Source organism: Parus major, chromosome 13, assembly GCF_001522545.3.
Source record: "Parus major isolate Abel chromosome 13, Parus_major1.1, whole genome shotgun sequence".
NCBI lineage: Eukaryota > Metazoa > Chordata > Aves > Passeriformes > Paridae > Parus > Parus major.
The window spans coordinates 14,461,655-14,478,239 of NC_031782.1; the positions used below are offsets into that span (position 1 = coordinate 14,461,655).

General features: G+C 39.3%; 1 protein-coding gene across 1 annotated transcript in view; it reads left to right on the forward strand.

Annotated features, from left to right (window-relative positions):
• Positions 1 to 16,585, forward strand: part of DOCK2 (dedicator of cytokinesis 2) — a 154,622-nt gene that overhangs the window by 98,169 nt on the left and 39,868 nt on the right. The window contains exon 30 of the mRNA XM_015641547.3: positions 13,106 to 13,184. Within this exon, the coding sequence (XP_015497033.1) occupies positions 13,106 to 13,184 (79 nt within the window). The remainder of the gene's footprint in view (positions 1 to 13,105; positions 13,185 to 16,585) is intronic.

Sequence of the window (16,585 nt, forward strand, 5' to 3'; positions counted from 1 at the left end):
AGAGAAGACTGAGGATACTTAATAAAGTTGATCACCTCCTGAGAGTGTCAATAAAACTGTCAATAAAATTTACAGTTTTTGATAACAGATTTTGATATTGGATACATTTTTATCTAGGATTTGAATGGAATTATGTTAAATGAAAAGGTTGTTTGGGGCTTTTTTTGCATTCTGTGATTCAAAAGTGAACATTATGTTCTAGTGGGTGGTGATGGTTCAAGTCAGCTGTCCAAACCTCACTTGTCACTCATGAACATTAATGACCATGCAGAGGGATCCCTGACCCCTCTTCTGAGGTGGGCAGGTACAGATGTGTAAATTCAGGTAAAATTTTGTACATTACCCGAGTTTCATCCCTCTTGGTTTTCTGGCTGAGCCAGTCTTTGGCCTCTCAGGTAAAATCTAACTCCTTGCACATTCTTGTGCTGCTGCTGCTGTGATTGCAATCAGTTTTGGTATTGCAAGAATTACTCTAAAAAATAACAGTTCAGTACAAAACTACCTACAATCATCAGGCACATGTCAGCACATCAAACCTTTCATATGTAAAACTGTTTCTCTCATCTAGAAAATGCTGTTGACACCTGCATTATCCTCAAGTATTGGATTATTTTTTTCTGTGAGGGTGGGAAGTGTCTGTCCCTGGTCAAAGAATGTCTTTGGGGCTTGGGGCTTCACCTGGTGGTGTCAGGTCCTGACAGTAAAAATTACTTTGGGGGGACTCTGTGTGTGTCATGTGCCTCCTGATGACTCTGAACTCCGTGGACAAGTTGTTCCAGGCAGGTTTTGTCACTCCATGCTTTAACCTGTGTAAAGAAATAAGACAGCATTAAAAAAAAAATTGTTTAGAAGCTATTTAATAGTTCTCCTGTAAACAAATTGCTTACCTAAAATGACTTGGCACTGTTTATACTCCTTGATTATGTTGCTGTTCTCTGGAATGCATAAGGAAATGAGTTATTGATCTTACTTTATGTCTTAATTTTATGTTATAGCAACGACTGAGAGAGAGGATTTTTAACAGTCTTTATAGAAATTTGGTTTTGTATTTTTCTTTGTTTGGGTTTTGGGATTTTTTTTCAGGGAATGAATGTTCTACAAAATAAATTGAAGACTAATTTAGTTTTCTAGATTTGTCTTGTTAACATTCTTTACCACAAACCAGAGAAGTAGCAGAGAAAAAGTCACAGGGGATCAGGCTTAGGTCTCTCATAATAACACCAAGAGAAGAACAGACAATTAAAACAAAACCCCAACACACCGAACACAAAAAATATCAACACAGTGCAAGTTTTGCATTCTCTATTGTTGTGAACAGGAGGCTCCATGAAGGCTTTTTACTCCCTGGAGGAGGTGTTTCACCATGAATCTCCCCTTTCTACCCTTGCAAAGAGCTTTGTGAGGATTGTGGGGCACATCTGGGGTGTGTGGTGTCACCTGGGCAGGGACAGGTGTAGCTGGTGGGCCTTGTGCCCTCAGGGTGTGCAGCACAGCCTGGCAGGATCCCCTGCATGGTCTGGGTGTTCTGTGGCTTGCAAGGAAAGGGGGAATTGGAGGAGTTTTGCTGTAGGAGGGACTGCAGCCCAGAGATGTGAAATCAGTACATTCACAGAGAGCAGAGGAGAGGGAAGAACATCAACAGCACTGCAGGTCAGGTCCTGTTTGCTGAGCAGCACACCCCAATTCCTGTTATCTGGAAGTAAAAACAGGCAGTTCCTGAGTGATATCAGGGATATTTCAGTTAAAAGTTTGATGTCTGGCAATAGATGGGGGCACACATTAGAGAATTACTTCTTACAGGGTCCAAGGGAAGGGAGAATGGGCACATTCTTGTCCAGGAGAAATTCTGGTGGGTGAGTTGAAAGAATTGGTGACTAAACTTAGTTATTGAGCTTTGTCTGTATCAGGATGGAATGATTTAACTCAAATTGCTTTAAACCACCAAGATAAACAACTTGCTTTTTGCTTCCCAAGCACTTTTGCTCTGCCCGAAGCACTTTTGAGAGAGGCAGAAGCTGTGTGTGACAGGCAATACTCAATGAGCAAGAGAATGAAAAGGGGGAATGAAATAATGAAACACCTTTTCTTTTTCCTGTTTCCCCTCTTCCATTAACAGCAAGATGGAATGAACACTTTTTTATGGCATGCTAGGTAGGGCAGAACACTTTAGGGAACAGTAACATCATCACTGAGGTCGTGAGGATATAATATCTGAGTTGTTTTTCTGATCCTCCATGGTGAATTTAATTAACTTTTGCTCTAATTAAAGTTGCTTACTGCATTCTTCTTATTAGTTACTACTGCTTGTATGTGCACTTTATTCCACTCATGACACTTAGATATTGGCTATTAACTTATTAAAAGCAGTAATTCCTAAGTACATGGCATTTGTAGGGAAATGCTTGGCTGGTTTAGGTAATACCATATAGTCTGTTTATCTTTCAGCTGTTCATAATTTTAATTTAGAGGGATATAATTTCTCCCAGGAAATTCATGTACTTTATTGTCAACATGAAGTGCATGGGGAGTCAGATTGGCTGAGTAAAAGGAACAGTTAGCAGGGTTAGCAACTACAGGGAAAGAGCTCACATCCCTTCCCTTGTCTTCTGGGCTTTGAAATGGTAATTCCTCACAGGGAGTCTGAAACTGTTTGATCTTATCATAATTAGTAGCCAGGGTCAGTTTGGTTGGTGCCCACTCTGAAGTGGCTTAGTGAGCGTTTTGATTGTTTCTGTGTCCATTTGGGTTGGTTTTTGAACCTTGCCCACACTATTTTGAGGTACTTAAAAATAAATGGAAGCAGGGTTTCACCAGCACATTTCAAGGTCAGATCCTACTCACTGAAAAAACTCCTGCAAGATAAAACTGTAGGGTATTTTCTAACACCACTAGTTTGGCTTTTTCTAAAAAATGTTTTCATTACCTGTGTATCTGAGTGTTTTCAGACATCTGTCAGAGTCAAGTCTTCCCCAGTGCTTTTTAAGTCTAACTTGAAAGGTTTAGCACTGCAGGTATTTGGCAAAAGAGCTGGAATTGTTGTCAATTTTCTTTCATTATACATACTAAAAATAGCTGCTTACTTGCTGATGAACTGCTTTGTAACACCCTCCAGACATGGTTCTCATGGAGCTCACACTTGGAGCACTGTTATTAATTGAGCTCATTGCCTTCAAATCAGTGTCACCTGCATCCCCAGGCCCTCAGCTCATCCCAGCCTGCCAGGGCTGTGGGCTCTCCCAGTTATCCTGCTCCTGGCCAGGCAGCAAAGGGAGGCAGAATAAATCCCTCTTTGGTGCCCAGCAAGAGATTGCTGGAACTTCTGTTACAGAGAGGACAGTAGGGATTCCAGCCCTGCGTTTTGTTGGGGTATTTTTGAGTTTTTCTTTTCACAGATCACCAGAGAATGCCTCTGTGGCTCCTAAAAGCTTGTTTTCCACACATGTGTGCATGGTCCTGAATACAAGCTTGGAATAAATGTTGAAGGCCAGGTTGGGCAGGGCTTGGAGCCACCTGTCCCAGTGGAAGGTGCCCTGCCCATGGCAGGGGGTGGAATGAAATGAGCTTTAAGGCCCCTCCAACCCAAATCATTCTGTGATTCAATTAACTCAATCTGAAAGAAAGAAGAACCTCAAATTAATTAAAATATTTCATCTGCTTCTCAGTCTTCCATTTATCTGTTGGTGGAGATAAATCTTGTCATATTTAAAAAATAAACAAACAAAAACCTGTACCAAGCCCCAAATGAATAGTTTAGGTTAGTTTTACCCTGAAAGCCAATTCATTTATGTAACTAAGGTTGGGTGATGGTGTTATGGTTTATTTTGTGCAAATAAGGCAGAATTTAGAAGGCTGATCTGCTGCATACAAGTAACTCTCTTCTTTGATCTTGTTTTCCTCTGCAACTTTTGACTGATTTAAACATCTTCTTATAGAAATGCCGTTGTTTTTATAAAGGCTTGAATTTTCAGGGGAGCAGAATACATTTATACACAGGCTTATGGCGTATTGCAGAACTTAGTAATTTTAATGTATGAAAAAATATTTTAAGCAACAAGTATAAGTGTCTAACAAAAATATTCTTTTATGCACACTTGCAGAAAAGGATAAATCAGGTATTATAACAAGTGCAAACAAATGTTACTGTTTAGTCATTGATTTAATTGTGTACAGTGATAGGATGTGTCCTTGGACTGTTTGGCTTTGTTATGAGACTAAAAATGTCCCTGTTGAAATGCAGTTTCCCTGTTAATATAAAATTCCTTTCAGAGGGAAATTTATTTTTTTATTGTTTCCCATGCTGGGGTATTTGGTACATAATGCCTCAGTGTTCTCAAATTTGTACTCCTGTCCATTAAATCCAGATTCTTCTGTTTCTTCACTGTATTTCTCAGTCTCTACAAAAAGCAGTGTTTGTAATCAGGGAAATGACATTAAATTAAATGACCCTGGGGCAATGGGGTAAGGAAGGTGAAGGCAGAGGCAGTGCTTTCCCTGTGGGCTGCACTTTGCTCCTGTGGAGAATTTCACTTCCAGCTGCAGGTGCCTGACTCTGCCCGTGCCAATGTCACCCTGCATCCTCCCAGCACAGAGATGTTTACTCTGCACTAACTCTGCATGTCTTTGTTACTTGTGTCATGGAATTATCTGTTTACCAGCAATCTGAACACTCCATTAGGTGGTGGCTGCAGCAGAGAATCTGCTCAGTGAGGGACACAGTTGCCCATCGTGGCCATGGTGCAGAGTGGATGCCTGGAAGGTTTTAACTGCAGTCATTTATTTAATCTTTTATCTGAAATGCAGAGAGAAAATGTGTAGGGAGATCCCATTCCCACTCCCACTGCAGAGTGCCTCATCTTACCTGGTATCAGCTGCTGGGGTGCTCACACTGCCAGAGTAAAGACTCCCTGTAGTAATTGAGAAGGGAAGGGAAGGGAAGGAAGGGAAGGAAGGAAGGGAAGGAAAGAAAGGAAGGAAAGAAAGGAAGGAAAGAAAGGATTGGGAATTTGATGCTCTCAGGAAGTTAGTGAAATAAACTGTTACTTTCCTAGATACAAATTCAACTTGCAGATAGAAACCCCTAAGGTTCTTTGCTCTGTGGCCTGTTATAAAATGTTTTCAAGTATTTTAATTTTAATAAAACATCTGGGGATTAAAACAATTTTTCCCTCTGTGGAATATATATGCAAATGAGTAAAAAACATTGAAGAGATTACCCACACAAACTGTTCTATGTCACTACAGAAAAGACTAAAAATTCAATACTCATAATTTTCATTAGTTGTAAGTGCAATTGAGCAATCCTTCTGTGTTCCTCATTCTGAGGAACTTTGACCAGAACTTCATCTAATTAGAGATTTTCAGGAAATAAAATACATGCAATTTCCTTGTATTTAACATTATTTTGAACAGTTAATTTTCATATTTTTTTTACCAGAAGCATCACAAAATAACTCTGCTGGTGTATTATGTATTTGCTGCATAATCATCTCTTTTAAAATTCATAGTCTGCTGGTTCAATGCAATGAAAATCAGTGGAAGAATGGAGAAGTAATTTTGCAATATCAATTCAAACTTCCTTCACAAGTGAAGGCTGTGGGAGTTTATTAGTGTGTGACATCCTGACACAACCGTGTTAAGACATTACATTCATCTTTAAGAACAGGGTTTCAGCTTTGTGTCTGATTCCCATTCTTGATTAGCACTAAAGACAGCATGTGATTGCTAATTTTTTCATTAATTCAGAATATTTCTACTATGCAAAAAAATTGTCTGGAATGCACAGAAAAGAAAAGGAGACAGAAGTGAGACAAAAGTCACAATATAAGCAAAATTACTGGAAGTAATGAAGTATTGAAACCTCTCAAGCTGATTTACTTAGACCCCATTCTGGCAGCTCTTTCTACGCTTCATTTTCAAGCTATGAAGTTCTTTAAAGCATTCAAAACATCCCATTCCCAGGAGTTTGGCATAAAATGTGATCCTAATATGCAGACTTGAAAATGTATTTTGCTTCCTAAATGAGAGCTACAGAGTGTTTAAAGCATGTTTTGGGTGCTGCTGAAGGAAAAGCCACATGCAGAGAGCCCGTTGGCCAAGGTCTCACATGGAAATTTGGCTTGTCTGGCACAAAGCCACTGCACATTCCTGACTTTCTCTGGCAGTTTATTGTGCTGCTGGCAGAAAAACTCTGACACATTATAGCATGAAGTATTCTGGATGCTTGGCATAGATGTTTAATGCAATTTTTCAAATAATGCTAGTAAGGAAAAACACAATGTACAATTGAGAGAAGCCCCAATATTCTAACTGAGGCAGAGCAGCTGGGGCACAGCCATTTTGAAGCAGTTATTTAGTTTTACTCTGGGTGTACATTGGAAAAGAATTTAGGAATATGGCAGTTGCTTTATCATTAGAATTCAATATGAATGGTTCAAGAAATTATTCCTCAGTCTGTAGCGAAGCTGAGTTGACACAGGGGAGAAATATGATGAAATTATTCTCCTTTCTTTGTGCCACTGGCCATTTTTTTGCAGTTACCATGGAAGTGGATTTTTTCCCAAGTGTTGCCATTATTGTGCTCTTCATAACTAGGTTTCATGTAGCCACAAGGTTTTTAAATATTGTCTCCATCTTGCATTACCCTTCATTTCTAAATCAATGATTGCCATGTTATTAGGAGATAATTTCTGCTTTTGCTTTGTGAAGATTTTTGCTATTTCACCTGGAGTACCTGTGTGTTTTAGTCTGTCACACTCATTGCTTGTCTGGTCTCTCTTCTGTGTATTTTGTACCTTCCAGCATTAGTTTATAGTTGCCATTCACTGTTTCTGTCCTTGACAATGAGCAGCATTGGGGTTTAGGTCTGACCCACTCTTTGAATCTTCTCATTCTGTAATGTGCCTTCTTCTGCATTTTCTGCACACAAGGAAGGGAAAAAGTTCTGCACACAACAAGGAAGAGAAGCCCACAGGAGAATCATTTGACTTCAGCTGCTTTTCCCTAGTGTTTGCCTTATGTTACAATACCCATCAGGTGTCGTCTGCAAACCTTTAATGAGGATGATACTAAATTGATACAAATTATGTACAAGTATTATTTTGGCTCTGCTGTTCCCTGCTCCAGATCTCATAGAATTGGCATAATGGCCAAGCTTTTTCTATCCAAACTCAGAAAAGATCTTTAAAACTAACAGTCAGTACATCCTCTAGGGTTTGCAAGAACTTCCCTCACACTCCTCGTCTGTTCAAGTAGAGGATTCACTGATGAAAGTGCTGATTGATCTGTTTGGGGGATTACAAAAAACACTGAAGTTGGTGTAACTCCTTCTGGCTTGAATTTTTGACCAAACTCTGTGATGGAAAACCACCTAAGGTTTGTGAGAGGAAGTCCTGAATTGTAAAAACCATTTGTGCCTTCACTGGCTTTTAGATGTGACTTAAAAGAACCCATATATGCCATCATTTTAATGGTTTCTTTGAGTAAGTTTTCACAACACAGGAAATACACTCTTTTAAACCTTATTTCCTGTGCCTGATTATCCAGTAGAAGTTCATACTTGATTCATTATTTTCCACCTGTCATTACATCAGTGCAGTCACGGCCTGAGGAGCCATAGCAGGCAGGAGTTTGTGCTCATAAATACCTGAGTGAATTCATTCAGCCTCCACCTCAGTATCTGGGTTACTCATCTCAGACTGGGAGCAGTGAACTCTCAGATTTTAGAGTCATGTGAACCTGAAAAGACATTGAAGAGCATCTCACTGCAGTTGGGCCCTGCTTTAAAAGAATTCGCCTGAAGAGTCTGAGGAAAGGTCTGTTCATTATTTTGGAAATGTTTCTAATGCTGGATCTGATTTATGCACCTTTCCCAAAACCACACTGTGGACTTAGAAGTGTTCTTTGTTTGGAACAAGGTGCAGAAAAAGGCCAGCATAAGAGCAGTCAATGTGAATTTAAGGTTTTGTTTGTTTGGGGTTTTGTTTTTTTGGGATATTGTTTGTTTGTTTGTTTGTTTGTTTTATTAAATCCTCTGTTTTATGTTGCAAGAAGCTGATGTAACTATTCTAACTAGCTTGCTAAATATAACTTGGGAGTTGCAAATCTGAATTTTAGGTTTATTACCTATTACACTTCAAAAGCAAGGACAACATGCAGACCTATTTTACTGTTAGACAAAATCATCATCTGAGAAATAACCTTGAAATCCTATTTTGATTAATATGTTGTTTATGAATACAGAAATTTTTCCTTGCTCCATCTCAATCTCTCTGTTTTATTTTGAGGGAGAATCAGCTTGAAATCAATCCAGTTTGTCTTAGAGTGACATAAATTTTCAGGTTTTTCTGTCTTAAATTATTTCTGTGTTACTTAAGGTACTGCTCTCCCTTGTTTGGAGCAGACATCCAAGTGTGTGCAACTGAGTACAGTTACACAGGTTTCTATTCTTTGGGCTCACTTTCTGGACAAAATTTTTAACAAATGTCTCTGACAATACAATAAAGTAAAGCAGAAGCAGCAGGAAATTCAGAGAGAGAAAGGAAACAGGAACAGTTGAACCATGACAATTTTGTTGCTGCCCTAAGCCAAAACCCTGCATTTTTATACCCAGATCTGGCCCAGAGACTTTGGACTTTGAAGATCTTCCATAAATCTTCAGGCCCAAGAGTTTTATATGAGCTCTACATTAGGAGCATCAATCCTCATAAACTCAGGAAATATCATTGAGGTTATTGTGGGTAAAGGAATTTCAGCAATTTTAGATCCCAATTATTTAAACTGACGAGAAATAAATTCTGTAGTAAGTGTCTGTAGGAAAGTTATTGTTTCATTAAAATTAATTGAAATTATAACAACTTAATTTAAGTCTTTAAAAATTAGTGTTTAAAATTATATTTTCTCTTTTTTTTTTTAATCAAAATTTCACACTGTTTTACAAGTACCTGTTTATTTTCTTACTTGTGGCTACTTAATTAATGCCCTTCTTTGGTGAAAGTGAAGACTGAGGCAGGACAGTGAAATGATGGAGGCATTGGCAGGAGCCAGGAATAGCATTCAAACCTACTGCCTAAGTGACTCCCAATGACAGGAATAGATACACCCTTTAGGCAAAATACAAATGCATGAAAATATTTGGAACTTGACAGCCTGGAAATATTGCATGCTCCCTAAAAATGTGTCATTCCAGTCTGTCAGATAAAAATATTTCTGAGAGTGAAAGGGATATTTACAGAAGACAGCTTACATATAATTATATTGTATAGAAACCTGTAAATATTTTTAATATTTTCCGTGATTTCTACAGGACATTACATACCCCAGTATTTCTTAGGTGTCCTTGAGGTCTTTCTATATGGCTAAAAGTAAACCACAAATCTTCACAATATTTTTTATTATACCTAGTAATATATTCATATTAAGAAATAGATTTACAATAATAAATTTCATGTGTGTTTAAGCTATGATTATTTCTACTCTGTCTTGAATGATATTTTTGTTTAAAGAGTAAAGTGTTGAATAGTGTGGGATTTTTTTATAGCAAGAAAAGTTATTAGCACCAGATTATACCAGAGTCTGCCTAAACTGGATATTTAGGTGATGTGTTTCGCCATAGTGTGAGAGCAGTGTGGAAATGCACAGAATTTGGGAATTAAAAAAGCCTCAGAAATAGAAGACACCCCCTCCTGCTCCAGCCAAAAACTCTGAGTGATGGGAAATGTTCTCCCTGAGCAGCTGGAGCTCAAGAACTTGCTTATGTGAGTTGGCAAGTAATAAACTGTAAATCCAAGGGTCTAGAGCAATACAGAGCTACAGAAAAGTGAACACCAAAATAGCCTTGACCTAAAATTCCTGTTTGGAAGTAGAATAATGATGATGATGATGACACAAATAACCTGTCTTGATTCTGCCAAGCTGTGTGGGGTTTTGTGCTGCCTAAAATAAATCATTCTCCTAGAATCCCCTTTTTTTGCAGCATCTTAAACTGTTTGTGTCAAGTATCAGGCAGCTTGGAGGAGATAAATGTCCCCATGTGAGTGGAGCGTTAGGGAAAAATGTGTTTATTTGCTTGTGGGCAGCATGGGACAGCTTTCAGCAGGAATCACATTTAGGAGTTGATCACATCAAGGTGGCAAAGCTTGGGAAATGGCAGTGGGGGCACAGGGCAGCCCTGTGAGAGTGCACAAGGTGTTCAGCAGAGCACTGACAGCCTGCAAGTGATAGCACTGAGCAAAATTAGTTTTCTTGAGCTGGAGGAGATTTGATGCCACGTGGCTTGTGACAAATCAGCCCCTTAATTCAGCTGGCAGGATTAGCTGAGCCAGTGCTGGAAGATGAGATCAGAGGATGCCCTGGACCACGGGGAGGAAGCTCAGCTGAGTGTGTGGGATGATGCTGTAAGTGACACAGCACCATCAGAAATCTGTTAGCTCCCCCTGCCACAGCTCCTGCAGCGTCCCTCTGGTCACCTCAACAAAAAGGGCTTGGCAAGATGTGACAACGTGCATAATTACTGAATTTCCTTGATCCCATCAGCAATACAGGGGAATGTCACACAGATGGGAAGAAGTTCTTTTTTAGGTTTTTCTAAAGAACATTTTCCTCCTGGAGAGCCTCACCCACGAGAAGGGATCTCTCTCCAGCCAGTCACTGCTCTAATGAAGCAGGGAGCTCCTTTGGATGATTGCTCATCAATTAAGTGGGATTCCTTATTGTAAGCTTGCCAAAAGCTGAACTTTTGCTTTACCTCTCTCATTAAGAAGCTGAACTTATCCCTTCTAATTTATCTTTTATTTTTTTGTGATGAGACTAAAACTCCTTTTCTCAACTGTTCTGTTTCTCCAGTGGCTCACAGAGGGCTGCCAGGGGACCAATGTACAGCAGAGCTTGTTTGCTGTGTTCTACCAGCCTCCAGTGACCAATGGCATTTAATTGTCCTCCCTTCAATTTAGTCTTTGATGTGTCTGATCACTTCTGAGCCAGTACAAAATTCAGACATTCTCAGCATCCCATAGCAATGAGCTGCAGAATTGAACAAGATCAATACAGAACCTGGGTTCAGGGCAAATTTGGGAGAAAACCTCCAAACTGGGTCCCTCTAGAAAACAAATTCAAGCGGGCCCCCCTCAGCTGGTTTGGGAAAAAGATTTCCTTGGAGAAAAGTGGGAAAAAAACTGTTTATTTAACAGAAATTGAATAATGTTAAACAATAAAACCTCATGCTGTTTGAAGAGATGTTAAATCCAGAGAAGTCCTTTCCATGGGTGTAGCTCAGCTCGCTCAGTCTCGTGTCAGTCCCTCCAGCACTGCAAAGGGCCCAGGCCCAGGCCCCGGTGGCCACAGCCGTGAGCTCCCGGGGTTTGGCTGGGTTTGCAGTCCAGAGCAGGTTTGAACAGATCCAAGAAAAAGGAAAAAAAAATCAGTTCAGGGAACTTGTCTGCCTCAGCTAGCTAAAAAGCAGCTAAGAGCATATGAGAGCTGTGTCCCGCTGTCTGTCCGTGCTGCAGACAGCACAGGCCAGAGCAGCATGTGGGGCAGTGAGGGCTCTTCCTCAACACAAACTGCGGCTTCTTCTTCCCCCCTTTGCTCTCAGAACCAGTCCTAAAGGTGCAGAACTTAATATGTACCATAAACAAGGTGATTTGGGATACAGGCATCACAAAGTCACCCCAGGACACTGGGTTTGCTTCTTTTGGCTGCACATCCTGGTTGTGTTCAGGGCTCTCTGGTGCTCCCCTGAGCAGCTGTGAGCGCTCAGTCTCTCATCTCCACAGTACTTTGGATTTTATAGATCCTGTCACCTCCCTCCTCTGTCAGTGTTCCTGAACAGATCATTTCTGTGTCACAAATATTTGTTTGTTTTCTTCTCTCTTCTCTCTTTTTCTATTTGTTTGTCCTTTTGAGATGGGACACCAGAACGCCACAGAGAATCCAGCACAAGGACACAGTGTTCTTTTGACAGTAACATATGGATATCCTGCTGTGTCTTAATCTTTTCCTGATAATCCTAATTAATGAATTATTGCTTTCTCTGATGTTGCTAATCACTGAGATGGTGGGGATTTCTGGACCTGGCTGTTATAACTATTAGATTATTTTTTTCCTGCCTGGGAATATCTAGTTGACAGCCAATCATTATATTTGAGCAGTTAGGATTGGTTTTCCCTTGGGTTCATCTTTCTCTTTGCCCCTACAGTGTTTTCCATAGAAATATTTCCACTTAATAGGTTTTAAAAAATTACCTATGAAACAAAGGCAAATGATCACTTTCAGTCAATTTTCAATTTTGAAAACAACTGAATTATTAAAATAAACTTTATAAATATTTAAAGATTCAACTGATTTTTGTTTTACGAATGTCCTGGGAAGTCAGACAAAGCAATTAGCTTTAGAAACATGACTTAAACATGCTGCATTAATCAACAGCTTAAATAGGTGCTGCTTTTCAGGCTGCAGGAGTAATGTTTGTGCTCTTACTCTTGGAAGAAGTAACTGTATAATATTTTAATATTAATATTAAATATATAATAATGTAATAAGGTATAATAATCATAAACTAATGTGTATTTTCACTCTTTGGAATGTGTGCATAATCCACCTGGGTTCTGTTCCCAGGGAGGAAGGTGGGCAGAGGTGCTGTCCTGCCCTCCCCACCTGTAAGGAAGCTGAAAGCTGCATTTTATATCTTTGAAGTGGCAGCTCCTAATTAATGATGTGAGCACAGGAGCTGTTTGAGCCATCAAACCCCGAGAAGAGGTGATGCCACCCTTGTGAATGATCCGGGTTTGGCAGAAGGTGGCATCGGATTTGAAAGAATTACTCTGTTTTCTCAGGAATGCAGCAGAGTATGCAGCAGGGGAAACAAAATTCTATTGTCTGACTTTTCCAGCAGAGGTGGAGAAACTTTTTGACAATTGTATTAATATTTTTATGGGTAACACCATCAATCCTGTGCCACTGTACAGGTTGTCACTTCCTGTGCTCATGTGTGAGGCTCCCAGAGTGCTCAGTGCCAAATGTGCTCCCAGCAGTATCACACCCAGTGGGTATTGATTGCCAGAGGTTACATTTGTTTATCTGTAACACTGCTTTCTCTTTTTCTTTTCTTTAGAGTCTTCTTGAGAGCCATCAACAAATTTGCAGAGACAATGAACCAGAAATTTTTGGAGAACATGGATTTTGAAGTCCAAGTAAGTATTTAGGGTTTTTAACACATCTGCCAGAGCCCTGCTGGTTCTGATATTTACAGTACCAGATGGGCTGTGCATTTGAGTGGGGCAGGATTGGACCCTCTTACATGTGACATCAGAACTGGGCTTTCATTATTTATGATAAGGCACCCAACCAGGGTATTTTCTTCTCTAACTCTGCTCAGGACTAGCAAGCAGAAAAATATGGTTTTTTTCTTAGCCAGCTAAGTGAGTTCAGAAAATCAATCTCAGACATAACACATGGAGCCTTTACCATGTCAGTGCTAGGGATGTAGGACAGAAAGAGCTTAACTTTGCTGATTCCTAGAGTATTTAGCACTTAGAATTTATTTTTCACTTGTAGTCTTCCCTGACAAGTCTATCTTCATCTATTTATTTTTATTAGTTCTTTCTGTCATAACTTTTAATTAGGAGTAGTTGGGGTTTTTTTGTTTGTTCAATATCATTCTGTGAATGATTCAAGTGAATTATTTCATTATGCATTTTACTATGTTTGGCTTCCTTTAGATAAAGATGAAAATATCTGTTATTTTCACATTCATTAAATTGGTATTAAAATGTAAATATACTTTTAGATTCAGGATTCGTCACTAAGTGCTGCCTGATCATGGTGTGTGAAGTTATTCTGTTTCACCTTTTGCATAAAGTTCAGGGCTTTATATTTTATGGTTCATCTCACAGCTTTCAATCTGTTTTAAATGATTCCACTTGTGCTAAAAACTATTTGGGAATTGGTCTCTTGGTCCTCAACACAAAACCCCTCAGTCCCAAAGAGCTGCAGAGGAGCCACAGGAAGTTTGAAAGACAGTAGTGAAAAGAAAGGTAAAAGATTTACACACAGTTACAGTGACCTCAAGTAGGAAATGTAGAGCTTTTTCCTGCTTTATTTCATTAAAAATTTCATTTTACCTTCAAAAGGTGGGATTATAAAAAGGTGTACACATGTAATGTTAATTAAGATTTTTGAATCACAATGAAAAATGTTTCTTCCAACAGACGTAAATATATTTTTTTAGTAAATATCCCTGTTGGAAACTCTCAGGCCTTTGACATATTTATGATATAATCTGTCTTAGGCTCTATTAACGAGCAATTTATAACCTATTGTTTCTGCAGCACTTGATCCCTTTTTACTGCACAATGTGTCAGTAATTTTTAAAAGCAGATAACAAAGGCCTGAAACACATCACCATCTGCAGGATACCAAAACCACACAGCCTATAAAGACTGGATCTGTCCAAGTTTTATTAAGGTGTACAGTGCCTTTTGCAAACATGAAAGCAGCAGTTTGATCTGGAGCCTTTATTTCAGCTCTTTCCTGTGGCAATTCTGTGCCTTCCAAAGTGTTATCAAACAACCAGGGATGCTGTAGTTCAACACTGCACCTTGTAGTTCAAGGGGATGCATTAATGCTCTTTTATTCATGACTTGTCAAATATCTGGAGGCTCTGAGTAAGGTAAACAATGTTATAGTAAATAAGTGGTGCCCTATAAAGAATTGTAACACCCTTATAGTCTTCATAAGAGACTTTAAAGTACAAATCAAGGTGTTACCTTACTTTTCTTTCATGAATAAAAGCTCTGCAAACCTTCCAAGAGTTTCCTAAATATACCTATTCAAAAAGTTGCTACTGGAGTAAAATAGGTCTGAACAGTGCAAAGCACATTGTCTAATAGCATTAATTATAAATTTAAATTTGATTTCCCACAGTATATATCTATATATCTATATATATATATATATTTGTATTAATATATCTTGGCTGTAGGCAAAGCTGAGCAGTGGTTAACTCAAAGTAGATGAGAAACTCCCATATTTTATAAAATAATTGACCTTACAGAATAGCTGCTGTGTAGCTGTATTTCTATTTTTATTTACATTCCTATCAAAAATTGAGAATGGAACAAAGAAACTTGATTTTTCTATTTTGGTTTGAGAGAAAATTTGGAAGAGTGTAGCTTTCATGTTTGTTAAGAGCTGCAGCCTGATAATCACACAGGCTGTTCATTCCCATCTCCAGCCCAGGAGCAAAGGCAGCCCCACACATCCCAACCCTCAGGTGCAGGAGGAGCTGAATGGGGACAGCAGAGATGCAAATCAGTCAAAGTGTTATTTAAAATAAAAAGATGACACACTTTTTAAGTTCTGTGTAAACAAGTGCGTGACTTTTGCTGTTTGTAGCACAGTGTTTTCAGATCAGATTATTAAGAGCTGAAGCAAAGTCTTAATTAAAAGAAAAATTTGAAAAGCTAAATAAAGCACAGGGAAATAGATCTGAGGATTTTCACTTGGCTGAGTGGTTGCATGGCAATAAGTAGTAGACAACCAAAGCAAACAAAACAAGTCAACTGTGAAGCAATTGAGCATCTAAAAAAAGTGTGGTTTAAATCTATAGAAACAAAATGAAGAAATTTTTTGCAGCTCTGGTTGAGCTTGTTAAATGGGGAAAAAAAGGTTTCTTTCTGGTTTGCAAAGCAAATTGCTTTTTTTATTTATTCAGGTAGAAAGGAAAGAGGTGTTTCCATTTAGGGCCTGAGGAAGGATATTCTGTGTCTGATCAAGAGGGGGTCCAGTCCTTAGGTTTAGAACTCAGCACTGCCTTAAGGTTCAAGCCATAGGTTCAGTGCTGAGACTGTTGGATAGAAAAATCCCAACCCCCTGCCCAGCACAGCAGTGAAGAGCTGTTAAATTTCCTGCCTTGGCATTGTCATCACTCAGATTCACTGTCCCATTTTGGTAGGGAGCCCTTCCCTAATCCCAGAACTCTGACACCGAGGCTGTCATCGCACGGGGCAGGCAGCAAGGGCCACAGCAGGCCCTTTGCTCTTGGAGGTGAAAAAATCATCTGATATCTGAGGTTTTGTGCCTGCTGGGTGAGGGGGTGGTTTTCCTTGGTTTGGTTTTTTCCTGGGTTTGCACAGAGTGCACAAGGGATGGGTTCAGTACGGCAGTGGCACTCAGAGGTTGTGTCCTGCAGAGATTCCCCAGAGTCAGCACGCAGCAAAACTTAGCACAGTAAAACCAGCTCTGCCTGGAAGGCTTCTGTTATGGAATATTTACTGTTGTGCTGATAAAACAAAGCTGTTAGCTCCAGAGGAAATAATTTTCTAGGAGAGAAAAGAGTGAAATTTCATTAAGTGATTGACCAAAAATAACCCATGAAGTAGGAGTGAAGGAGAGCTCCCAATATTCATGGTGCCTACAGTACAAACAGGGACAGAATCTTGCATAATGCATGACTCTGCATTCTTCAGTGCTGAACATAAACTGGAACATGAGGATTTAATGCACAGAAATCTGGAATTTCAGCAGGAATTATTGGCATAGGTAAAACCCCTCAATATTAAGCAGTTTCTATTCTATTCATGTCTCTGGATTT